The sequence below is a fragment of the Rhinopithecus bieti genome, unplaced genomic scaffold (assembly GCF_001698545.2).
Source record: "Rhinopithecus bieti isolate Rb0 unplaced genomic scaffold, ASM169854v2 scaffold_9581, whole genome shotgun sequence".
NCBI lineage: Eukaryota > Metazoa > Chordata > Mammalia > Primates > Cercopithecidae > Rhinopithecus > Rhinopithecus bieti.
In genome coordinates this window covers 658,510-681,246 of record NW_016806413.1, presented here as the reverse complement: position 1 = coordinate 681,246, position 22,737 = coordinate 658,510, and the positions used below count along the sequence as shown (strand labels likewise).

Below are 22,737 nucleotides of genomic sequence, written 5' to 3'. Positions count from 1 at the left end.
AGTGGCTCATGCCCATAATCCCAGCATTTGGGGAGACAAAGAGGAGGGGATCACTTGAGGCCAGGAGTTTGAGACCAGCCTGGGCATCATTGCAAGACTCCCATCTCTACAAAAAAAAAAAAAAAAAAATTTAGCCAGATGAGGTGGCACACGCCTGTCCTGTAGTCCTGGCTGCTTGAGAGGCTAAGAAGAGAGGATTGCTTGAGCCCAGGTTGAGGCTGCAGTGAGCTATGATTGCACCACTGCACTCCAGCCTTGACAGAGTAAGACCCTGTCTCTCAAAAAATAAAGTTACAATCACCGCTATCTAATTCCAGAACATTTCCATCACCCTGAAAAGAAACCTCATGCCCATTAACCACCACGCCCAATTCACCCCACCTTCCAGCCCTGGAAACCACTCATCTACTTTCTGTCTCTAGATTCTGGACACTTCACATTAATGAAATTGTACAACAGGGAACCTTTTGTATCTGGCTTCTTTTACTGAACATAGTATTTTCAAGGTTTATCCATGCTGTAGGAGGTAACAGTACTTCATTCCTTTTTATGACTGAAAAATATTCTATTATATGGAATAATATATTCTATATATTTCAATATAAATAAGCAAATAATCCATGTATTCATCTGTTCATCAAATGTCCTTCGATGGACATTTGGGTTGTTTCTACTTTTTGTCAGTTACGAACAACGCATTATGCATGTTTGTGTGTAGGTTTGGTTTTGGTTTTAGCTTTGGTTTTGTTTTTTTTTTTTTGAGACAGGGTCACACTCTGTCCCCTAGGCTGGAGAGCAGAGGCATGATCTTGGCTTACTGCAACCTCTGCCTTCCAGGTTTGAGTGATTCTCCAGCCTTAGCCTCCTGAGTAGCTGGGACCACAGGTACATGCCACCATGCCTGGCTGATTTTTTTTTTTTTTTAGACAGGGCCTCACCCTGTCGCTCAGACTGGAGTGCAGTGGCACAATCTCGGCTCACTGCAACCTCTGTCTCCCAGGCTCAAGAGATTCTCCTGCCTCAGCCTCCCAAGTAGCTGGGATTACAGGCGTTCACCACTGCCACCCAGCTAATTTTTGTAACTTTAGTAGTGACAGGGTTTCACTATGTTGGCCGGGCTGATCTTGAACTCCTGACCTCAAATGATCCACTTGCCTTGGCCTCCCAAAGTGCTGGGATTACAGGCATGAACCACTGCGCCCAGCCTAATTTTTGTATTTTTAGTAGAGATGAGGTTTCGCCATGTTGGCCAGGCTGATCTCAAACTCCTGATTACAAAGCAGCCTGCCTGCCGCGGGCTCCCAAAGTGCTGGGATTACAGGAGTGAACCACCACGTCTGGCTGAGGTTTTGTTTTGTTTTGTTTCTGAGATAAGATCTCGATCTGTCACCCTTAGTGGGAGTGCAGTGGCTCACTGCCACTCACAGCTTACTGCAGCCTCGACCTCCTGCTGGACTCAACAATCCTCCCACCTCAGCCTCCTGAGTACCTGAGACCACAGGCACATGCCACCATGCCTGGCTAGATTTTTTTTTCTTCTCTTTGGTAGAGACTGTCTTCCTATGTTGCCTAGGCTGGCCTCAAACTCCTGGGCTCAAGCAATCCTCCCTCCTCGGCCTCCCAAAGTGCTGGGATTACAGGTGTGAGCTACCACCCCTGGTCTGTGTGCAAGTTTTTATGCAGACATACATTTAAATTTATCCTGAGTATATACCTAGGAGTAGACATGCTGGGTCATAAAATAATTCTATGTTTAACTTTTTTCATTGTGGTAAAATATCTGTCACATAAAATTTACCATCTTAATCATTTAAAATGTGCAATTCAGTGGTACCCATATTTAACTTTTCCATGACCTGCTAAATAATTTTCCAAAAATGCTGCACCATTTTACATTCCCACAGGTATATGGGGTTCAAGCTTCTCCACATTCTCACCAATACTTTGTATTACCTGTCTCTTTGATTCTAGCCATCCTGTGAGTGTGAAATGGTATCTCATTGAGCTTTGACTTGCATTTCCTTGATGGGGATGGATGTTGAGCACGGTATTGTGGGCTTGTCATTTACTCTCTGTCCCTGCCCCTCCTCTACACCTGAACACAGGTGCACCCTGGAGTGTTTTACTTGCCTGCCTTTCTCTGTGTCCCTCCTCCCAGAAGGTGTCCTTTTTTCTCACTTTCGCTTTCCTTCCAGTTAGGATATAAGACAATATAGAATTTTTAAAGTATGTAATAAATTTAATAACACCCCTGCTCTCTCTCCAGAGATACAGAAAGTCTTAGAAGATGGTTTTAGTTCAGGCAGGAAGACTATTTTGCTTCTTGGTTAACGTTTGAGCTTTGTTGCCACCTTAGTGCTTGGATGGAATAGATGTCCTGGATTTCCTCCCTTAGAATGCATGAGAGAATCTCTCTGCAATTCAAGGCGAGTGTTGGTGATTAGATCACAAGTGTTACTTTCTTCAGTGGGCCCAAAGCTACTCTGGCTGTTGCTAACCAAGTATTACAGCAAAGCATTTTTGTCAAAGTACTGGGTGAAGGATATGGGTAAAGTAGGAAATGTATAGCATGAAATGCTTACATTAGAAATCAGGAAAGATCTCAAGTCAATAAGTTTCTATCTCAAGAAACTTGAAAAAGAAGAGCAAAATAAACCCAAAGCAAGCAGAAGGAATGAAATAATAAACAGCAGAAATCAATGAAATTGACAAGCAGAAAACAATAGAGGAAATCAATGAAAAAAGCTGGTTCTTTGAAAAATCAGTAAAATTGATAAACTCTAGCAAGGGTGACAAAAAATGAAAATAGATGATGTAAATCATCAATATCAGGAACGAAATAGGAGATATCACCATAGATTCTGCAGACATCAAAAGGATAAAAGGGAATACTGTAACAATTCAACAATTTAGAAGATACGGACCAATTTCTTGAAAACCACAAACTACGAAAATCTAACTAAGATGAAATGGATAACCTAAATATTCCTATAACTATTAAAGAAATTGAGTTTGTCCCTTAAAAGTTCCTGAAAAGAAACCCTCAGGCTCAGATGGCTTCCCTGGAGATTTTTTTTTTTTTTTTTTGAGACAGAGTCTCTCTCTGTCCCCAGGCTGGNTGAAAAATCAGTAAAATTGATAAACTCTAGCAAGGGTGACAAAAAATGAAAATAGATGATGTAAATCATCAATATCAGGAACGAAATAGGAGATATCACCATAGATTCTGCAGACATCAAAAGGATAAAAAGGGAATACTGTAACAATTCAACAATTTAGAAGATACGGACCAATTTCTTGAAAACCACAAACTACGAAAATCTAACTAAGATGAAATGGATAACCTAAATATTCCTATAACTATTAAAGAAATTGAGTTTGTCCCTTAAAAGTTCCTGAAAAGAAACCCTCAGGCTCAGATGGCTTCCCTGGAGATTTTTTTTTTGAGACAGAGTCTCTCTCTGTCCCCCAGGCTGGAGTACAGTGATGCAATCTCAGCTCACTGCAACTTCCGCCTCCCAGGTTCAAGAGATTCTCCTGCCTCAGCCTCCAGAGTAGCTGGGATTACAGGCACCTGCCACCGTGCCCAGCTAATTTTTGTATTTTTGGTAGAGATAGGGTTTCACCATGTTGGCCAGGCTGGTCTCAAGCTCCTGACCTCAAGTGATCTGCCCGCCTCAGCCTCCCAGAGTGCTAGGATTACAGGCATGAGCTACCACACCCAGGCCCCAATAGCATATTTTAGTGGTGAAAGAATGCTTCCCCCTAAGATCAGGAACAACTTGTTAATATTGCATATTGAAGTTTTAGCCACTGCACAAGATTAAAAAAAGGAAATGGCATATAGATTGGAAAGGAAGACATAAAACTGTCTCTCTTTGCAGATGACATGATTGCCTATGTGGAAAATCCCACAGAACAGACAAAAAGAATTGTTTTTAACCCTTAGAATTAATAAGTAAGTTCACCAAGGTTGCAAGTCCCAAAATCAGCTCACAAAAATTGGTCACATTTCTATAAATTGACAATGAACATGCAGAAATCAAAATTAAAAACACAATGCCGTTAATAATCACTCCAAAGATGGCCAAGCATGATGGCTCATACCTGTAATCCCAGTACTTTGGGAGGCCAAGGTGGGTGGATCACCTGAGGTCAGGAGTTCGAGAGCAGCCTGGCCAACATGATAAAACCCCGTCTCTACTAAAAATACAAAAAATTAGCCGGTTGTAGTGATGGATGCCTGTAATCTCAACCACTCGAGAGACTGAGGCAGGAGAATCACTTGAACCCATGAGGTGGAGGTTGCAGTGATCTGAGATTGTGCTACTGCACTCCAGCCTGGGCAACAAGAGCAAAACTGTCCCCCCCAAAAAAAAACCACTCCAAAGATAATAAAGTACTTAAATTTCAGTTAACAAAACATATACAAGATCTGTATGCCTAAAGGTATAAAATGCTGATGAAAGGAATCAAAGAATTCAAGAGAAATACCATGTTCATGGTATGGAAGACTCAACATACAAATAATGTCAATTCTCCCAAAATTGGTCTGTGGGTTTATAGTGCAATTCCTGCTAAAACCCAAACAAGGTTTTTGTAGACACAGAGAAGCTTAGTCTAAAATGTATGTGAAAAGGCACAGGGCTTAGAATAACTAAAACCGTTTTGAAGAAGAATAAGATGGGAGGAATCGCTCCACCTGATATTAAAACTTTATACATAGAGTAATCAAGAGAGTGTGGTGCTGACAGAAGGATAGGTACTAGATCAATGGAACAGAAAAGAGAAACCAGAAATAGACCCAAACAAATATGCTTAACCAATTTTTGACAAAGGTGTAACGTATTAGACAGGAAATAATTCTCTTCAGATTTGTGTCAAGCCGAGCTCTCATAAAGCCAACTTGAAAAGTTCATATCTACATTGGATATAGCATATGTCTTCCCTGTATTTTATTAGCTTGTATTAGTTCTTGGGAGAACTTCAAAAATAAGAAGCTTTTAATATTTGCATGGTGGTTGCTTCTAATTCCCCATCAGCAATAGTAATCCAACATTTGTGACTTACACTGTAATTAGTTGCTGTGGAAATCATTCTTATGTTCCAAACAGAGGACTAGAGTAGCATGTGGTAAAAAAGCAGCAAGATCAAATACACTCTTAAAAATGTTTGTTTCATGTAAATGCCTTATTGTTTGAAACACAAAAAGCCAAAAGGCAATTTGATGTGATATTCTGAAATACTTAGTAACGTTTTCAAAGAATAACAATTTCCTTGAAAAACCTTTAAGCTTATATAAATGGAGTTTGAAAGAAATCAACTATAAAGCCACAATTTGAGAGACTGGTGCTGACACCCAGAGAGCTGGAATTTCCCCAGGGAATGCACATCAGACAGGATCTCAGAGCTGCTTACTGCAGCTCCAGCAACTTCACACACACACACTTGTACACACACATGCACACTCACACAAGCAAAAGACACAGCCATTATGCACTGTGGGGGCCAAGACATGCCATTGAGGTGCCGCCTTCAAGGAACCATCATGTCCTTGGCTCGTTAGGTGAATTCCTAAAGGTTTTATAAAATACAAATAAAAAACAATTCTTATCAGCTGTGCATTCAACTCAGCATTTTCAGACTGAAACTTAGGAGAATTTTTAACTGCAGAATATGTTCATTTTTTCTTCTGCTTAAGATGGTTTTGGAGTGCTTCTCTGAGACTATCTCTACTTGCAGATGACATGATTGTCAATGTAGAAAATTCCAAGAAATATACAGAAAAAGTACAGGCAAGTGTGGAAGACAGTATTGCTGTCTGTGGCTCCCTGTCCAGGGAAGATGGTGCTTCCGTACCCAGTAGGTATCAGACTTGGCCATGTGACTTGCCAATGGAACATGAGTAAAAGTGACATGTCACTCCTAAGCAAGACTTTAAGAGTCTGCACATGGTTCCTCTTCATCTCTTCCCTCTATTACAACTGCTGGTAAGGAAAAATATGCCATGCAAACACTAGGCATAAGAAAGCCAACTACTATACTAGTATCAGTGTAAACTGCAAAACAAAAAGTGTTGCTGGATGAAAAGGGACATTTCATAGTGATAAAAGGGCCAATTCATCAAGAAGATATAGTAATCCTAAATTTTAATGCACCTATTAAAACAACTTTAAAATACCTAAAGCAAAAATTGACAGAACTAAAGAATGAAATCGAATTTACATTTCATTCAATCATTCATTCCCTGAAAAAGTCTCATTGCTTTTCTCAGAAGGGGAATTTCTATTTAAATCAAGTTTAATAAATGTGCAATTAAGATGCCATATTGTATTATTTTGATTATTGCTCTTTTAGGATACAATTTATGTTACTGACTTCAGGCTGTCTGCATTGTTAAACGTTGATTACCATACATTATTTTTTCCTAGACCCTGTGTGGTGCTTCCTTAAGAAAGCTGTGCCATAACGATTAATTACAGCAAAGGACTCCTCCCATGATTAGCTCTGCTTCAGAGGTTCCTTTTGTTTTTTGTTTTTCATATTCAGTCATTTCCTCCTAAATGATATTGCTTAATCTTTGAGATTCTTCTACTAAAAAATTTACCAGATCCCTGGCACATCTAATTCCTTCCAGTATTTCTATAATCATTGATGATTTTTAATGATTTAGTGTTTCACAAGCCCTCAAAGTGTCCTAGCGCTACAAACCCTCCAAAGCAGCAGCTCTGCTTAGCGGGCAGAGCAGACGCCCACTCCTGTGAATGAGCAGAGCCCCCACTCTCGGTGGAAAAGCCTGGTGAACTATTTCGTCATTGCCCATGAGGAAAATGTCTTTGCATGCCTGAGGACCACGACCATTTTGTCATTTCCCATCAAGATTTTGAAGATTAGTGTGCCCTACTGAGGGGGCACCCGTGGAAAAAGGGGTGAATGTCAGCCACAAATTTCTGGCACTGTCTGGGGTGTCTCTGGTTAGCTGCAGCCAAGTTCCAGAGCTTGAGCAACACACAAAGAATCACACTGCATGCTTTACAGGGAGAAAGCCAGGAGAAAATAATTGTGACAAAATTACCCTAAAAGTATTCTTCAATTTTAGTGGGCGTCAATACATGTGATTCAATGCATGGTTAATTTGGAGCTGCAATCGAGATTTAGAAGAAAAATTCACCAAATTTAAACTTTTGTTCTGACCACCTTGTGGACATCCTCCTTTCTGTACCCAGGAGTGTTCTCTCCCTCTTTTTATTCGGCATTCTATCCCTTTAACAATACAAATAGCTAATATTTATCGAGTTCTTACTATATGTCTAGGTTTTGCTAAGCACATCTGATTAAATACCAACCACCACTTAGGATGCTGCTATTGTCCCCATCTTATGGATTAGGAAACTGAGGCCCGGGGCCTTTAAGAAACGTGCCTGAGGGGGCACAGTTGTCCAGCAAGAGAAGCACCTGCCTTCCTTACCCATACAGTCTGATTCTGGAGCTTTGATCTGAGCCCGTGGGTCTTGGCAAGTCAATGCCTGGTACCTTTCTCTTGGCCTCCTGTGTTTAGAATCATCACAGTCGAGCCCTGGCCAGAAAGAGAAGGGACCCTCGGCTGGGACTGCTTGGAGTCAGGAAGACTTCTTTGAAGAATTTAGGAGAAACTGAGTGTTTAAGAGTCAGGAGAAATCCAGCAGAGGAAGGGAAGGGGTGCTCACCAGGCAAAAGGAGCAAAGGTGCAAAGTGTTCAGATGAAGAGCATCGCAGAGGTGGTGTGGGATCAGGTGACGCTCAGAGGAGAAGCAATGGCCCAGTGCCTGGCTCATGGCAAGACCTCAGGAGTGGTTGATGTGTCCATCATTGGCAATATGTGGCTGTTGTGGTCATTGTAGCTCCTCTCTGTCCTGAGCTCAGGCCAGCATTCCAGTCCTCAGGGGCGGTTTTCCCTGGCTGTCCCACAAACACTTCAAACTCAGTGGGTCTGGAGGGAGCTCAGTGCCATGGCCAGTACCTGCAGGCAGCGGTCATGCCTCCTCTCTTCCTCTCTCCCACCTCACATCCCCCAGGCCAGTGGTCCCCCTGGCCTTAGGCCTTTTCTCTGTTCCCGTTTCCACAACCTCAGCTCAGGCCTTTGTTATCTCCCACACCTACCATTGAAATAATTTCCTGGCTGGTCCCCCACTCCCCAACTCCAATCCATGCCCTAATGCTCCCCCCGTTATCTCTCTGAGATTCGGTCAGATCATGCAACCCCTCCAAGCCTTCAATGGCTGACAGTATTTACCCACCGCAAGCCAACAAACAACAGCAAGCTCATGCATGAAACACCACAGCACCCCTGTGAGACTCAGAGATGAGAAAAGATACTATTGCTGCTAGTGTGTGTGGTTACTCTGGTTGATGAAATCATGAAACAAGCTTAAAACCTGGAAAGGAGGAAGCAAACCCATCATTTGGTAAAGACGGTATGATTATCTGCCTAGGAAACCAAGTGAATCAACTAAAAGAAAACTATTAAAAACTATTAAAACTGGGACCTGGAAGAAGACTAGGCACAGATTAATATACAGAAATTACCTCCCCAAATATAAACAACCGGTTAGGAAATGTGTTGGAAGAAAAGGTGCAATGAAAAAGAAAATATCTGTAATAATATAATGGATAATGTGCAAGATCTGAGACATGTGAAAAATAGGACAGATTGGAAACTTCAATTTTATGAAGATGTTACTTCTCCTTACATTAATATGTAAATATAGAAATATCCTAACAAATATGCCAAAAATGCCAAAAATGCCAAAAAATACCAGTAAGGTTTTTTAGTAACTAGACAAACTAATCTGTAGTTTATGATGCAAAATAATGCATAATAATCCTAAAACTTTTAAGAGAAGAACTAAAAAAGACCAAGTCCTGCCAGATACTAAAATATATTAATGTTAAAGTCACAGTTGCTAAAACACAGTGGTATGAATAAAAACCAGAATAGATCAATGGAAAAAAATGAAGTCCATAAAAAGACCTACTAGAATATGTGTAAACATTTAGTATATGATAAAAGATAAATGCAATTTAACTGAAAAACTGTTTCAAAGGATCTGTTAAATAATCATCTGGAAGAGCCTGGGCTTTGTATTTGCTGGTCCTGCGTATGCTGAAAGAGGGGACAGCTAGTGACACTCTTCTTATTCAACAGCTAGGTCTTGTAAGTATTTATATGGGTTAGGAATTCACACATGCCAATTTTAGCATTATTCCCTGGGCAAAAAATTTATCAAGTAAGACAGTCTATCAAAATTACAAGACTTCTTCAAGATGATTGTCACAGGACATGGCAATACATTCTAAAGTCTAGGAGTCTCGCAAGACCTCCAAAGGCAATTTTATGGTAACAGAAGAGAAAAGAGTGCAGTAGTTAAGGATATTCATGCCAGTTTTTGCAGTTCCCAGGAAACCAGGATGGCTATTCACGTGAAAGTTCCCCATTTAACACTTTTCAAATTGGGTCTGTGATTGATGTTTCTTTCTCCACAGCTGCAGGACAGAGAGAACATCTTCATTTCTTTCTTAGATTCAATTTTTTTTTTTAATTATGAAGACTTGCATTTTAAAGACAGACTCTGGAATTTCATTAGCTAGCATTATAAGCATAGTAGGCCCATAGAGATCATTTTTGCTAGAGAAAAAAAAAGTACTTGAGTAAACTCTTCCTGAGTTTGCTCAATAAGAGTGAAGTGAGCAGCACAGAACAGGTTTTCTTCTTCGAGGACATCTTAAGAAGGCCAGAGACTAGGGAGTGACTGTCAAGTTCAGCAATATGGAGGGTGTTGGAGAGCTTTCCAAGACCGTCAGTTTCTGTAGAGAGAATCCCATGGTCCATTTTATCATCATCACCATCATCATCATCATCATCATTATTTGTCTGGGGGAGTGGGCTCCTGGACAGACTTGTGTGGAATGTTTGGGGTAGGCAGTGATGGGTGGTGAGTCAGAGAGGATGCTTGACCATTCTGTGTACATGTGTTGGATTCATGTCCCCTCCCTGCTTTCAGCTCCCCTTCTCCGCCTTGCATTATACCAGGCACTCCCTATTCCGGAGCTCACATTCTTGGGTCTTCTGGGTGATGGCTCTTCTCACCACCAGCTGTTCACCAGCTTTCATAAATATATGGCGCTCTCTTGCCTGATGATAATCCCTCTCCTGATCTCTTTTTTCTTATAGATTTGTTCCTCTTAATTCCTTTGCATTATTTCAGTGGGATCTTGGTAGGGAGCAGAGAGAAACAGATGTGCCACCTTTAACTGGATGCCTGCTGAATGGTTTTCAGCAAGGAAGTTATCAGATTGCATGGTGCTGAGCAGAGAATGGGTTGTAGGGGAAAAAAAGGCAGAGGAGACTATTGCTGCCATCCAGATGAGGGGCAGGGAACAATCAGTAGAGACGATAAAAAGGTCCAGACTCCAGCGATATTAGGAGGTGGAAGTGATGAGGTTTGGAGATGGACTGGACATGGGAGTGCCAGTGGGGCAATTGAGGGCCAGCAGCAGGGTGGGTGGTATGCTTTCACAACATGTGAGGGGAGGTCAGAACGAGAGTTAAGACGCAGACGTGTTGAACCTGGGACATCTCTGCTGCACCCATGTGGAGAGGCCAAATAAGTTGTCGAGACTGGAGCTCAGATGAGATAGTTGGGGGCAGATCTCAACAAAGGGTAGCTGCTGTCGTGATTGCTCTTGGGCTGCACATGACTGTAGGCATGTGTGTGCCCCCGACCTGTGCACGCTTCTGAAGGGAGCCAGTCTGATTCCCTGCCACCCTGATAGGTGTGCAGCACTTGGAGGGTGAATGACAGCAACAGCACACCTTTGCAGTAACTCTCACTGAGGAGTGGACAGCTCTGATCTATGACCTGAGGCCACAGTCTATCCATGGGGCTCTTCTTCTTTCAGCCACAGATACAGCTGTCATGGCTCATGTGGTCTGACTGGGACAGCTTTTACTATAAGAGGGAGATGCCTCTTGCAAAGAGGCTCTCTGCTGGGTGCAGACAGCATACTCCCATGTTACTCAGTCAAATATCCCTCCAGAGAGTTTTAATTATTTGTTAAGGGCTCCAGGATTGTGTTTTCTGGGGGAGGTTTGGGTAAAAAGCTCAAGGACTGATCTTCCTTCCTGCTTTCCTACCAAATAAAAGTAATCAACCCTCATACATTGCCATTGGTAAATAGTGCAGCCACTGTGAAAAACAGTCTGGCAGTTCCTCAAAAAGGTAAACACAGAGTTACCATATGACCCAGCAATTCCACTCCTAGTACATACCCAACAGAAATGGAAACGTACGTCCACACAAAAACTCATACATGACATTCATAGTGGTATTAGTCATAATAGCCAAAAGGTGGAAACACCTAACTGTCTATCAACAAAACAAGGAAGCAAGATATGGTCTATCCATAGAGTGGATTGTTGTTCTGCCATAGACAATTAATCCATTTACCTTTAAGGTTAATGTTGATATGTGAAGTTTTGTTCCTGTCATATTGCTAATTGTTTTCTGGTTGTTTTATAAATTATTTCTTTCATTTTCTCTGTTTGTCATTGTGGTTTGGTGGAATTCTGTAGTGGTGCCATTTGATTACTTTCACTTCCTCCTTTGTGTGATTGCTTTACCAGTGAGTTTTATACTTTTGTATGTTTCCATGATGGTGAATGTCATCCTTTTGCTTCCAAGTTTAGGACTCCCTTGAGCATTTCTTGAAGGGCCGGTCTAGTGGTGACAAATATAGTCATCATTTACTTGTCTGGGAAAGACTTTATTTATCCTTCATTTATGAAGGTTGTGTTGCTGGATATAGAATTATTGACTGACAGCATTTTTGTTTGTTTGCTTTTTCTTTCAGCACTTTGAATATGTCATTCTATTGTTTTCTGGCTTGTAAGGTTTCTGCTGAAAAGTCCACTGTTTTATGGGGTTTCCTTTATAGATGACTAGACACTTCTCTCCTACAGACTTTAGAATTTGCTCTTTATTTATTTTTTATTTTTATTTTATTTATTTATTTTTTTTGAGAGGGAGTCTTGCTCTGTCGCCCAGGCTGGAGTGCAGTGGCATGATCTCTGCTCACTACAAGCTCCGCCTCCTGGGTTCATGCCATTATCCTGCCTTAGCCTCTCAAGTAGCTGGGACTACAGGCACCTGCCATCATGCCCGGCTAATTTTTTGTATTTTTTTAGTAGAGACGGGGTTTCACCGTGTTAGGCAGGATGGTCTCAATCTCCTGACCTGGTGATCCTCCTGCCTCAGCCTCCCAAAGTGCTGGGATTACAGGTGTGAGCCACCGCGCCCGGCCAGAATTTGCTCTTTAACTTTAACTTTAGACAGTTTGATTATAATGTGCTGTGGCAAAGTCCTTTTTGCCTTGTATTTTCCTGGGGATTAATGAATCTCCTGGATTTGGATGTCAAAAATCTCTTGCTAGACAGGAGTTTTTCGTATACTATTTTGTTAAATAGGTTTTCTAAGCCTTTTGATCTCTCTTCAACCTCAGAAATACCAATAATTTATAAATTTGGCTGTTTTATATAGTCCCAAACATCTCAAAGACTTTGTTCATTCTTTTTATTCCTTTTTCTTTAATTTTGCCTACTGGATTCCAAAAGACCTGTCTTCAAGTTCTGAAATTTTTTCTTCTGCTTGGCCCAGTCTGTTGTTGAAGCTTTCAAATGTATCTTATATTCCCTTCAATGAATTTTTTAGTTCCAGAATGTCTGTTTAGTTGGTTTTGGGGGTTTTGTTTTAGAGATATCTCTTTGGTAAGTTTCTCATTTGTGAATTAATTTTAATTCATCCTGAATTAATTTTCTGAGTTCTTTGTATTGATTTCCAGATTTCTCTTGCATCTCATTGAGCCTCTTTAAAAATCAGTATTTTGAATTATTTATCTGGGATTTTGAGGATTTCTGTTTTGGTTAAGATCTATTGCTGGAGAATTATTGTGTTCCTTTGAAGGTGTCATATTACCTTGCTTTTTCATATTTCCTGTGTCCTTACATTGATTTCTGCACATCTGGTGTAACAGTTGCTGCTTCTTATTTTTTAATTTACTTTCATTTGGGTGTGGGGGTTCCTGAAGATGTGACTCTCTGTTGGTTGGATAGGACCCTTTGGCTTTGTTTCTGATTGCATGCAGTAGTGAAGACTCTATGATTTCTTTGGCTTTGAATAGCATTAGTGGTATCTGTGGTTTCTTTGGGATGTTAGGGTGTAGGTATTGGTGGAGGCTGTGGTAAAGTTTTGCAGGGACTAAAATGCCAAATGGGCCTCTCTTCAGGTTTCAGCCACTCTCTGTTAGTGGGCCAAGCATGACTGTCCTTGTGCCCTGGGACAACATATGCTGGCACCTGTATTGGCGGTTCCAGGCAGACCAGTTCTTGGGCCTCTGGTTGGCTTTCTCAGATGCCATTTGTACTAGTGATGTCCTGGTTGGGTGAGTGGGCTCTTGGGCTCCTTGGCAGCCAGGATGGTTTGAGTGATGGTAGTAGCAGTGGTTGTGAGATACTCTTTTGGGTCCCAAGTGCTGTGCATTTGTGTCGGCAGTGGTTGCAATGGGCTGTGCAGGCTGGCCCCCAGGCCAGCAGGCAGCACTTGCAGGTAGGAGCCAGCTGAGATGGTAGTGGTATGGTGTTTATGCCTGACCTCTGCCCCTCTGGAAAAGTGCTTCAGTGTCCCAGGTGCTGAATTGGGTTGTGGAACCCCCAGGACCCTGGATCCTGCACTCTGTTGGGGATGAAGGCAGGCATAGCCGGACCAGGTGAACTTGTGCTGGACCCCAAGTAGTAAGTGCCCCTCAGTGGAAAGTTCATGCACCTGCCTTGGTGAAGGGCTAGGGATGGCATGGCAATCCCCAGGCCCCTGGTGAAATGTTTGAGTGAAGGGCAACAGCCACTATGCTGAGGTCCTGCTATGGGAGTGAAGGCCTGTTCCAGTGATCACAGCCTTGGCTGGAGAGTGGGGAACTTGTGTCCCTCTCACACCCCAGTCCAATCCAGGCATCCTCCCCCATCCCAGCTGTCACAGCTGACTCACTTTTCAGTCAGACCTGGCAACTCACACCTAACCCGCAAGTCAGCCCTGGGCCATAAGAGCCCCTACCCAGCTCAAGACCAAGCCTCCACAGCTACTCTCGTCCTGCTCAGTTCCCAGGGAAAGTGCCTACTTTCAACTCTGGTGACTGCAGCCCATGCCATGCTTGCTTTCCAATTCTAGTTGTGGGAGCTCACACTTTGCTCACATCCTTGTTCCATAAGCAGCAGCCCAAGTTTTCCTAATGCCTAGGCCTAATGCCATTGTTTCATGGCACCACACAGTCTGTTAGGAGCTAGGACCAACTATGACGTCTTACTCTGGCTACTTAGGTCTTAGGAAGGATGTGGGACCTAGGGCGTGTTCCCTCCCTGGAGCAGGGCTGGGGAGGGTTCAGGTGCTCTCCTATGACCTGGATTGTATGATCTCCCAGTGGGAAAGTGGACCACAGAAAGATATCACCCCCTCCAGTACTGGGGAGTCACTCTGGTTCCCAGCCCGTCCCGGCCATGCAGGCTGCCTGTTTTCCTTCTTCCTAGATTGTGTTTTCTTTTGCTTTTCTTTTGAACTGCTGTGTTCTGTCTTGGATAATGTATTCAAAGTGTGATTGTCTACATAGCATTTTGGTTCTTCTAAGTGGATGAGGCATGCTTGAAATGCATCTAATCAACTGTCTTGAAAAAAAAAGATATTTCTTAGTATGATTTGTATTGTTTGTGTTTCTTTTCAACGCACTCCTATTTATGAGACTTATGTATTCTCCTTTGTTTTCTTTAGCCTTATTTAAGTTTTGATTTTTTTTTCATGTTTAGGCATTTACTCAGTCTGGACCCCATTTTTGTGATTTGTGTGGCAACAAAGATCTAATTTGATTTTTTCCACCATGGCGAGCCAGTTGTCCCAGGTCAATGCATGAGGCCACATCCAGTGTTTCACCTCTGCAACACACCAAGGCCCATGAGCCCCAGCACCGCCACTGGGCTCTCTGTTCTGCTCTGTATATGTATTTCATCATCATCTTTTCATGATTGTTTTTACTTTAATGAGTTTCTAATTTATTTTTGTGTATGATAGGAAGTAGGCATTTAACTTCATAGTTTCCCAAATAATGAGTCAGTTCCAACCCAGTGTAGATTTAAAATGCCACATCATTGACTATGTTTTAAAATATACTACAGCCTGTTTGGGGCTTTTTCTTTGCTTCCCCCGATTTATCTATTTTACTCCTGCATCAGTATTGAGCTTTGTGTACCTTTCCCTGTTCTTCCTCATTACTCGCCCTTTTTAGCTTTGGCCTGACTGTTCCCATTTGTTTTGTGTTTCAGATGAAATTTAGAATTGCTATCTTAAGTTTTCACCCCCCAATCCTCCCGATACCTTAATTGAAAGTGTGCTAAGGTTAAACTGGATATAGCAAAGTTGATGTCTTTTCACTGTTGTATTCTCCTGTCCAGGAGCATAGCACATCTTCCACTGTGTCCTTTAATGCCCCTTCCTTGTTGAAAGTCTGGTGCATTTCTTCTTAAACTTATTGCCAGGTATGTTGAGGTTTTCATTGCTATTGTGAGTGTGGTCATTTTATTATAGTTTATGTTTATTACTAGTAGGAAAGCTATTGACTCTCCTGTATTTACTGTGGAATTTTTTACGGGTAATTTTTTCTTTATAATTTTCATTGGTTAGAAAAAATTTAAATACCAGCTATCAAAATAACAAAACCAAATTTTCGTAAGCCCACTAGACTTACTTGTGGGCTTTCCCCCACATATTTATCTGCAATTTTATGACTTAAAATCGAGTCATACTATATAAATGATTTGCAACCTAGCATAATTTTTGGATCTCTCTCTCTCTCTTTTTTTTTTTTTTTTTTTTGAGACAGGGTCTCACTCATCACCCAGGCTGGAGTGCAATGGCACAATCTCAGCTCACTGTAGCCTCAGCCTTCCGGGCTCCAGTGATCCTCCTGCTTCAGTCCTGCACATAGCTGGGACTACAGGTGTACATCACCATACCTGGATAATTTTTTTGTATTTTTAGTAGAGACAAGAGTTCATCATGTTGCCCAGGTTGGTCTTGAACTGGATCACTTTTTTAATAAACTTTTTATTTTAGAACAGTTTTAAATTGACATAAAAATGGCAAGGATGGTACGGAGAGTTCTCATACATCCCACCCCTGCTTCCCTGGTATGAATGTTTTCCATTAATATGGTACATTTGTCACATTGAATGAACCCAATACTGGTGTGTTATCATAAACTGAAGTCCACACATGACTTAAATTTCCTCAGTCTTTCCCTGCTGTCCCCTTTCTGCTCCAGGACCCCCTCCATAACACCACACTGCATTTAGTCACAGTCTCCGTAGGCTCCTTTTGATGGTGACACTTTCTTGGACTTACCCTGTTTTCAATGACCCTGATGTTTTGAGGAGGACTGGTCAGGTGTTTTGTAGAATGTCCCTCAGTTGGTGTTAGTCCCATGTTTTTCTCATGACTAGAATGGGATTTGGGGTTTGAGGGAGGAAGAGCACAGAGGTGCAGGGCCGTTCCCATCACACTGAATGAGGGACACGCACTGTCAACAGGACTTACCTTCCTGATGCTGACCTGGGTCACCTGGCTGATGGCATGTTTGTCAGGTTTCTGTACTATAAAGATACTCTCTTCTACTCTGATTCCACATGGAACTCTTTGAGACCAAGTCACTAAGCACAGCCTCTAATTAAGGAGTTGGGGGTTATGCTTTGTCTTCTTAAGGACAGGGTATCTATATACATTATTTGGATTTCTTCTGTATGGGAGATCTGTGTTCTCCCCCATTTATTTATTTAATCCTTTGAATCCAAATTCGTATGGATTCATGAATATTTATTTTTTACTTTGGGCTATAATCCAATTTTTTTTTTGTTCTCTTGCTTAAATTGTTCCAGCTTTGGCCATTGGGACCTCTTTCAGTTGGCTCCTGTGTCCCTTTGACTTAACCTCTTTAGTGTGTGTTTGTGTGTGTGTGTGTGTGTGTGCACGTGCACACACATTTATCACTTCCTTACCAGCACTAGAAGATATTCCAGGCTCATCTTGTATGTTTCCTGCCCCAGTCCTGGAATCAGCCATTTCTCCAAGGGAGCCCCATTTTTCATTGGAGAGTGGTGTTAAAGGCCAAGCTCTGGTGCTGGGTGCTCTTTGCTACTGAGCAGGTTGCTTCTAGGCCCTCTCAGCTGACAGAACAAGAAGTTATGCATGCATGTCAACCTTATATATACACACATCTTTAAATATTTCTCTGTGTAACCATGTGCATCGACATGGAGCTTATCATGAGTTCATACTGGTGTCTCCAGTGCTAACCCATTACCCATGGATCATTCTAGCTCCTTCCCTTGCTTATGTACCTGGCATCAATCTAAACTTACCAAGACCTCTATGATACATTTTAATTTGGTTAAATTTAAATATATTTTATAAAATAGTCTACAAAAATGTCATGTAGTTGTTTATTCATTTAAACAGGGTCTTACTCTGTCACCCAGGCTGGAGTGCAATGGCACACTCATGGTTCACTGCAGCCTCAACCTCCCAGGCTCAAGCAGTCCTCCCACCTCAGCTTCCCAAGTAGCTGGGACCACAGGGGCATACCATCATGCCCAGCTAAATTTTTAATTTTCATTTTTGTAGAGACGGGGTCTTGCTATGTTACCCAGGCTGGTTTCGAACTTCTGGCCTCAAATGATCCTTCCACCTCAGCCCCCTAAAGTGCTGAGATTACAGTCATGAGCCACTGCACTCAGCCCGTTTTGGCTTTTTGCTTCTTATCTAAATATAGCCATTAACAATGCCAAGTTTAAGGGTAGCTAAATGAGGTGGCAAAATAGCTTAACACAGCAGAAAAAGGGGGAAAACTGGAAATGCATTGGTACTTAGAAATTAGGTGGCAAAAAATCAGTGAAGTCTGGGATGTCAGCAAGAATGGTGGGGTACACAGCCCCATGGGCCCGTCCCCCAAAGAAACATTGAAAAATCTAACAAAACTGTCGTAACCAACTTCATCAAAACTTTGAAAAATAGGCGAAGGTTTACAGCAACCAAGCAAATGCTGAATCAAGAAAAAGACAAGCAGAGTATGGTGACTCATGCTTGTAATCCTAGCACTTTGAGAGGCTGAAGCAGAAGGATCCCTTGAGACAAGGAGTTCAAGACCAGTCTGGGGAACAAGCAAGACCCTACCTCTAAAAAAAGAAAAATAAGAAAAAACTTAAAAATGGTAGGAGAGCTAGGTGCAGTGGCTCACGCCTGTAATCCCAGCACTTTGGGAGGCCAAGGCGGGCTGATCACAAGGTCAGGAGTTTGAGACCAGCCTGGCCAACATGATAAAACCCCGTCTCTACTAAAAATACAAAAATTAGCTGGGCATGGTGGCAGGTGCCTGTAATCCCAGCTACTCAGGATGCTGAGGCAGGAGAATCACTTGAACCCAAGAGACGGAGGTTGCAGTGAGTCGAGATCATGCTACTGCCCTCCAGCCTGGGCGACAGAGTGAGACTCCATCTCAAAAAAAATTAAAAATGGTAGGAGAGCCTTGTGATGACTCTATTTACCCTCCTCCCACCCCCCAATCTTGAAGGCAGCAGCATATTCCTAGTGTGGAACCTGGTCCCTGCTTCTGGAGGCAGAGCACACCTTACTCAAAAAGAAGTGGGTATTCTCAGCAGTCTGGTGGCTGCCTGAAGGGCTGACACAGTCACTTGTCATTGTTTCACCTAACTCAGAACCCACTTGCTGCAGAAGAGTGGCAGACATTGCTTGGAAACATTGTAAGGCAAATAACTTGCAGCTTCCTGGAGCTAAAAATTATAGTTGAGGCAAACAATGAAGCACTGAAAGCTCTGGAAGAAAAACTGAGGAGAGAGATGCTTTTGGAAATTAGAGCATTCAAAAGTACCTGTGGATACCAGGAAATGTAGAAAGCCCCATACATGCGCAGGGAGCTTGCATGCTCAGAAAAGAGCTAAGAAGACCTGAGTTTCACCTGGGACTGGTCTCTATGCTCAGTGCAAGTAGGAAGTGAAGGCTAAGGTAGAGCTGTGAACAACCTGGCTAAGCAATGAAGGAGGCCCCAGCACAAAGTCATTCACAAAACAGATTGGGAGAAGTTTCTGTTACTTTTTCTGTCTCTCTCTCTCTCTCTCTCTCTCTCTCTCTCTCTCTCTCTCTCTTTCTCTCTTGGCTTCTGAATCTGAGATGCCCACTCCATCAGAGAGGCCTGGTGTAGATGATAAGGATGTTTACAAAAGCAGCAGGCAGGAGGCGGCACCCAGGGCACCTGGTAGGCTGCCTATCCTTTGGGGATGCTCTCGGAGGAGGAGGGACTCTTGGTGGTGCTGGGAGTGCCCTGGAGCTCCTGTGCTACTCAGATGTCTCAGCTTTAATCTCTGGAGATTGCTGTGGTTCAGATGCCGGTCAAATGCTGAGTTGATCCTTATTCTGTCTGAATGCTGTAGCCACAGGGTGAGGCTCACCCCCATGGCCTCTGTCTGTGGGAGGTCAGGACAGAGTTGCTCATCCAGTCAAACAGTGGGACTAGATAGGCCTAGAAACCAGCTCCCCCACTGCAGCAGACACAGACGTGGCCCAGGCCCAGGCACCCCAACATGGGGAACAGGCTTTCCTGAAGTTGGGTGGGCATGCCTTTGGTGAAAGCAGTTTTGGGTTTTGATTTGTGGACACCTGGGAATGTGGGGTAGTGCTTGGCTGGCAGTAGCTGCTGCAGTGTTGCCAAAGGCATCTGCCTGGGGCCCTTGCCAAGCTGACACCACAGGTATGGAATATCTCCCGTCCCGGTGAGCCAGCCACCGTGAAACTGTGAAGAATTTCCAGAGGAAGCGCAGTGGTGGGGCGTGTGGTTAGACTGTCTGCCCTGCACTGACAATGCCTCCTGTGCCTGAACACACATGTTCTCTCCATGCAGGAAGGACGTGCCCATGGAACGCGTGACACACGCAGACAGAGAGCAAACCAAGAAGGTGGTTATAACGCGGTGGGTGGTCTATGGAGCCAGGTAGGCTGCAGGCTGGGAGCTGGGGTTCTCGGGGTCACCTGTAAGCCTGGCAGCTGTGTGCCTGTTGTTTAAACGCTGGCTGTGCCTCGAAATCATCTGTGAGTCCCATGGGTGTTGTTTGATGCTCTGATGACACCTGCAGCCACCAGACACTGGCAGACCACCCCACGCGCCTGACCTGCTTCAGGTCCGTCCAGTCTCTCAGGGGCGAGGGCCACAGAGGCTGGGCAAGTCAAGGTGTGACAAGACATTGGCTCCACCCCTACACCATACTACTGTGCTAGGCACCACTGCTGTGCTTGGAGACCTTCGAGGAGACCCTTGTCCCCACACATGCCAAGACATTGTAAAGTTAGACAGCCTCAAGGTGTGCAGTGCTTGGACGCATTGCCACATCTCAGCATGCACCCCGTCTCCCTAGGGCAGAGCTCACCCAGCTGGGCCACACAGCCGAAGCACCCCACAGAAGGCAGAACCAGGCCTTGGGCTGGGACAGGACAGTGGGGATCCAATCTCAGGGGCAGCAGATAGGACAAAGCAGGGCTAGGCCAGGAAGGACTGGAGGCCAGAGGTTTGGGCTGCCTGGGGCCTCTTCTGCAAGCCTCTTCTTCCCCTTTCTTTTTCGCTTCTCTTCCTGCTTCTGCTCCTCTCCCTCCTTCCCCCTACCCCCCAGCCCCAGCGCCCATGTCAAAGCAGGCCTTCTACTCCCTTCCATTCGCCCTTCTTCTGCTCTCCCTTGGACTCCCTGACATGGGTTGTCTGGGGTTTTTAAATTCTTTTCTGGCCCTGGGTCATGCTGAATCAGTGTGGCCTAATTTCCCCAGCCCGCCAGCTCCTTCTTAAGCCTGTTCAGACCTCCTTTTCCCTGTGATCAGTTCTTTGAGCAGCAGGGCTTGTGCAAAGACCCTGAAAAGAAGATTCACCATCCTGCCATGGAAACCCTTTGTTTATTCACAGAAAAGCAGCAAAACCAAACAAGCTTCAGTGGAAGAATAATGGGGCAAGCACATAGTAGATTGTCCCTAAGAGCTGCCCTAGAGTCTCCATTGAAACTGTGGTGCTGTTGAACAAGAGTCCAAAGTGCCCCACCCCGAAACTGTGGATGGCTGGCTTGTCTAGAACCACAGCCAATCAGCCAGGCTTGCTCCAACCTCAGAGCTTTGCACTGCTCTTCCCTCTGCCGGAACGCCTGCCCCTGCACCACCAGGGCCCATCCCTCACTTCTGCAGACCTGCGTTCAACTCTCCCCTGTGCAGCCTTCCTCAACCACAGTATTTGTTACCCATTTCTGGGTAACAAATTGCCAAAAACATAGTAACTTAAGATAATACACACTATCCCACAGTTTCTCTGGGTGTGGGCATGCCATAACTGGGTCCCCTACAGGGCTGCAGTCAAGGTGTTGGCTGGGGCTGTGGTCGCATCTGTAGCTGGGGAGGGATCCACTTTGTTGGCTTCTGTTTTTTGTTTTTGTTTTTGTTTTTTTGGTTTTTTTTGGAGACAGTCTTGCTCTGTTCCCCAGGCTGGAATGCAGTGGCACAATCTCGGCTCACTGCAACCTCCAACTCCTGGGCTCAAGCCTCCTGCCTCAGCCTCCTGAGTAGCTGGGATCACAGGCACCTGCCACCACGCTCGGCTAATTTTTCGTATTTTTAGTAGAGATGGGCTTTCACCATGTTGGCCAGGCTGGTCTTGAACTCCTGACCTCAAGTGATCTGCTCGCCTTGGCCTCCCAAAGTGCTGGGATTACAGGCGTGAGCCACCGCACCTGGCTGGCCTGTTTCTTGCTGGCTGTCAGCTGGAGGTGGTCTCAGCTCCTTGCCACATGGGCCTCACACCTTGGGCAGAGCCTACATCTTGGCAGCTCTGCTCTTCAAACCAGCAAGGGAGCAAGATACGCCAGCTCTGCACCCACTTGCCTGTTCATGGTCTCATGCACCAGCTCGAACATGGGCACCTCAAAGATAGGAGCTCATCAGTTTAGCTCACTGCCTGGCACAGAGAAGACACAGGAACAAATTAGTGGACTTGGTGGTCTCAGCTCCACTTTTGAAAACATTCTGATTGTGTACGTGGTTTTTGGAAAATAGACTAAGAAACTTTGTTTTAAAGAACTAGATTCTGTGAGTGACAGTAGTGTGACATTGGATTGATTCTCCTCAGAGTTGCTTGGTCCACTTCCTCCTCTCAGCCTCTTCTATGCTGTACCCCTGAACCTCCCTGGGGCCTCTGTCTTGAGGGGAAGGCATCACTCTGCCAAATTACATGAGAGTTTGTTGCCTTGTATCCTGCTCCAGCATCTTGTGTTGCAAACATAACATTTGCTTCTGCTCTGCGGGCAAGACATCGCCTCCCCAATCCTGGGCCAGGCAGCCTGGACTTGATCCCCAACCCTGTCACCTCCTGACTGTGTGGCCTTGTACAAGGCCGTCCGCCTCCCTGTGCCATCTCCTCCTGGGAAAGTGCTTTCATAGGGTGGACGGGGCCATACCTGGCACAGTCAGCTCTCATCTGTGTCATCTGCCATTATGTCTGACTCCTACTTCACTTCTGTGCCATGTCAATGAACGCCTCCAAGTGCCTGAGCAGCTTCTGTAGGTCTCCTGT

At 44.0% G+C, this 22,737-nt stretch overlaps 1 protein-coding gene across 1 annotated transcript in view; it reads left to right on the top strand.

Moving 5' to 3' along the window:
• The window catches only part of POLN (DNA polymerase nu), a 171,494-nt gene that overhangs the window by 125,644 nt on the left and 23,113 nt on the right, over nucleotides 1–22,737 (top strand). Inside the window, 1 exon segment of the mRNA XM_017876239.1 lies at nucleotides 20,041–20,141. Coding sequence (XP_017731728.1) covers nucleotides 20,041–20,141 — 101 coding nt within the window.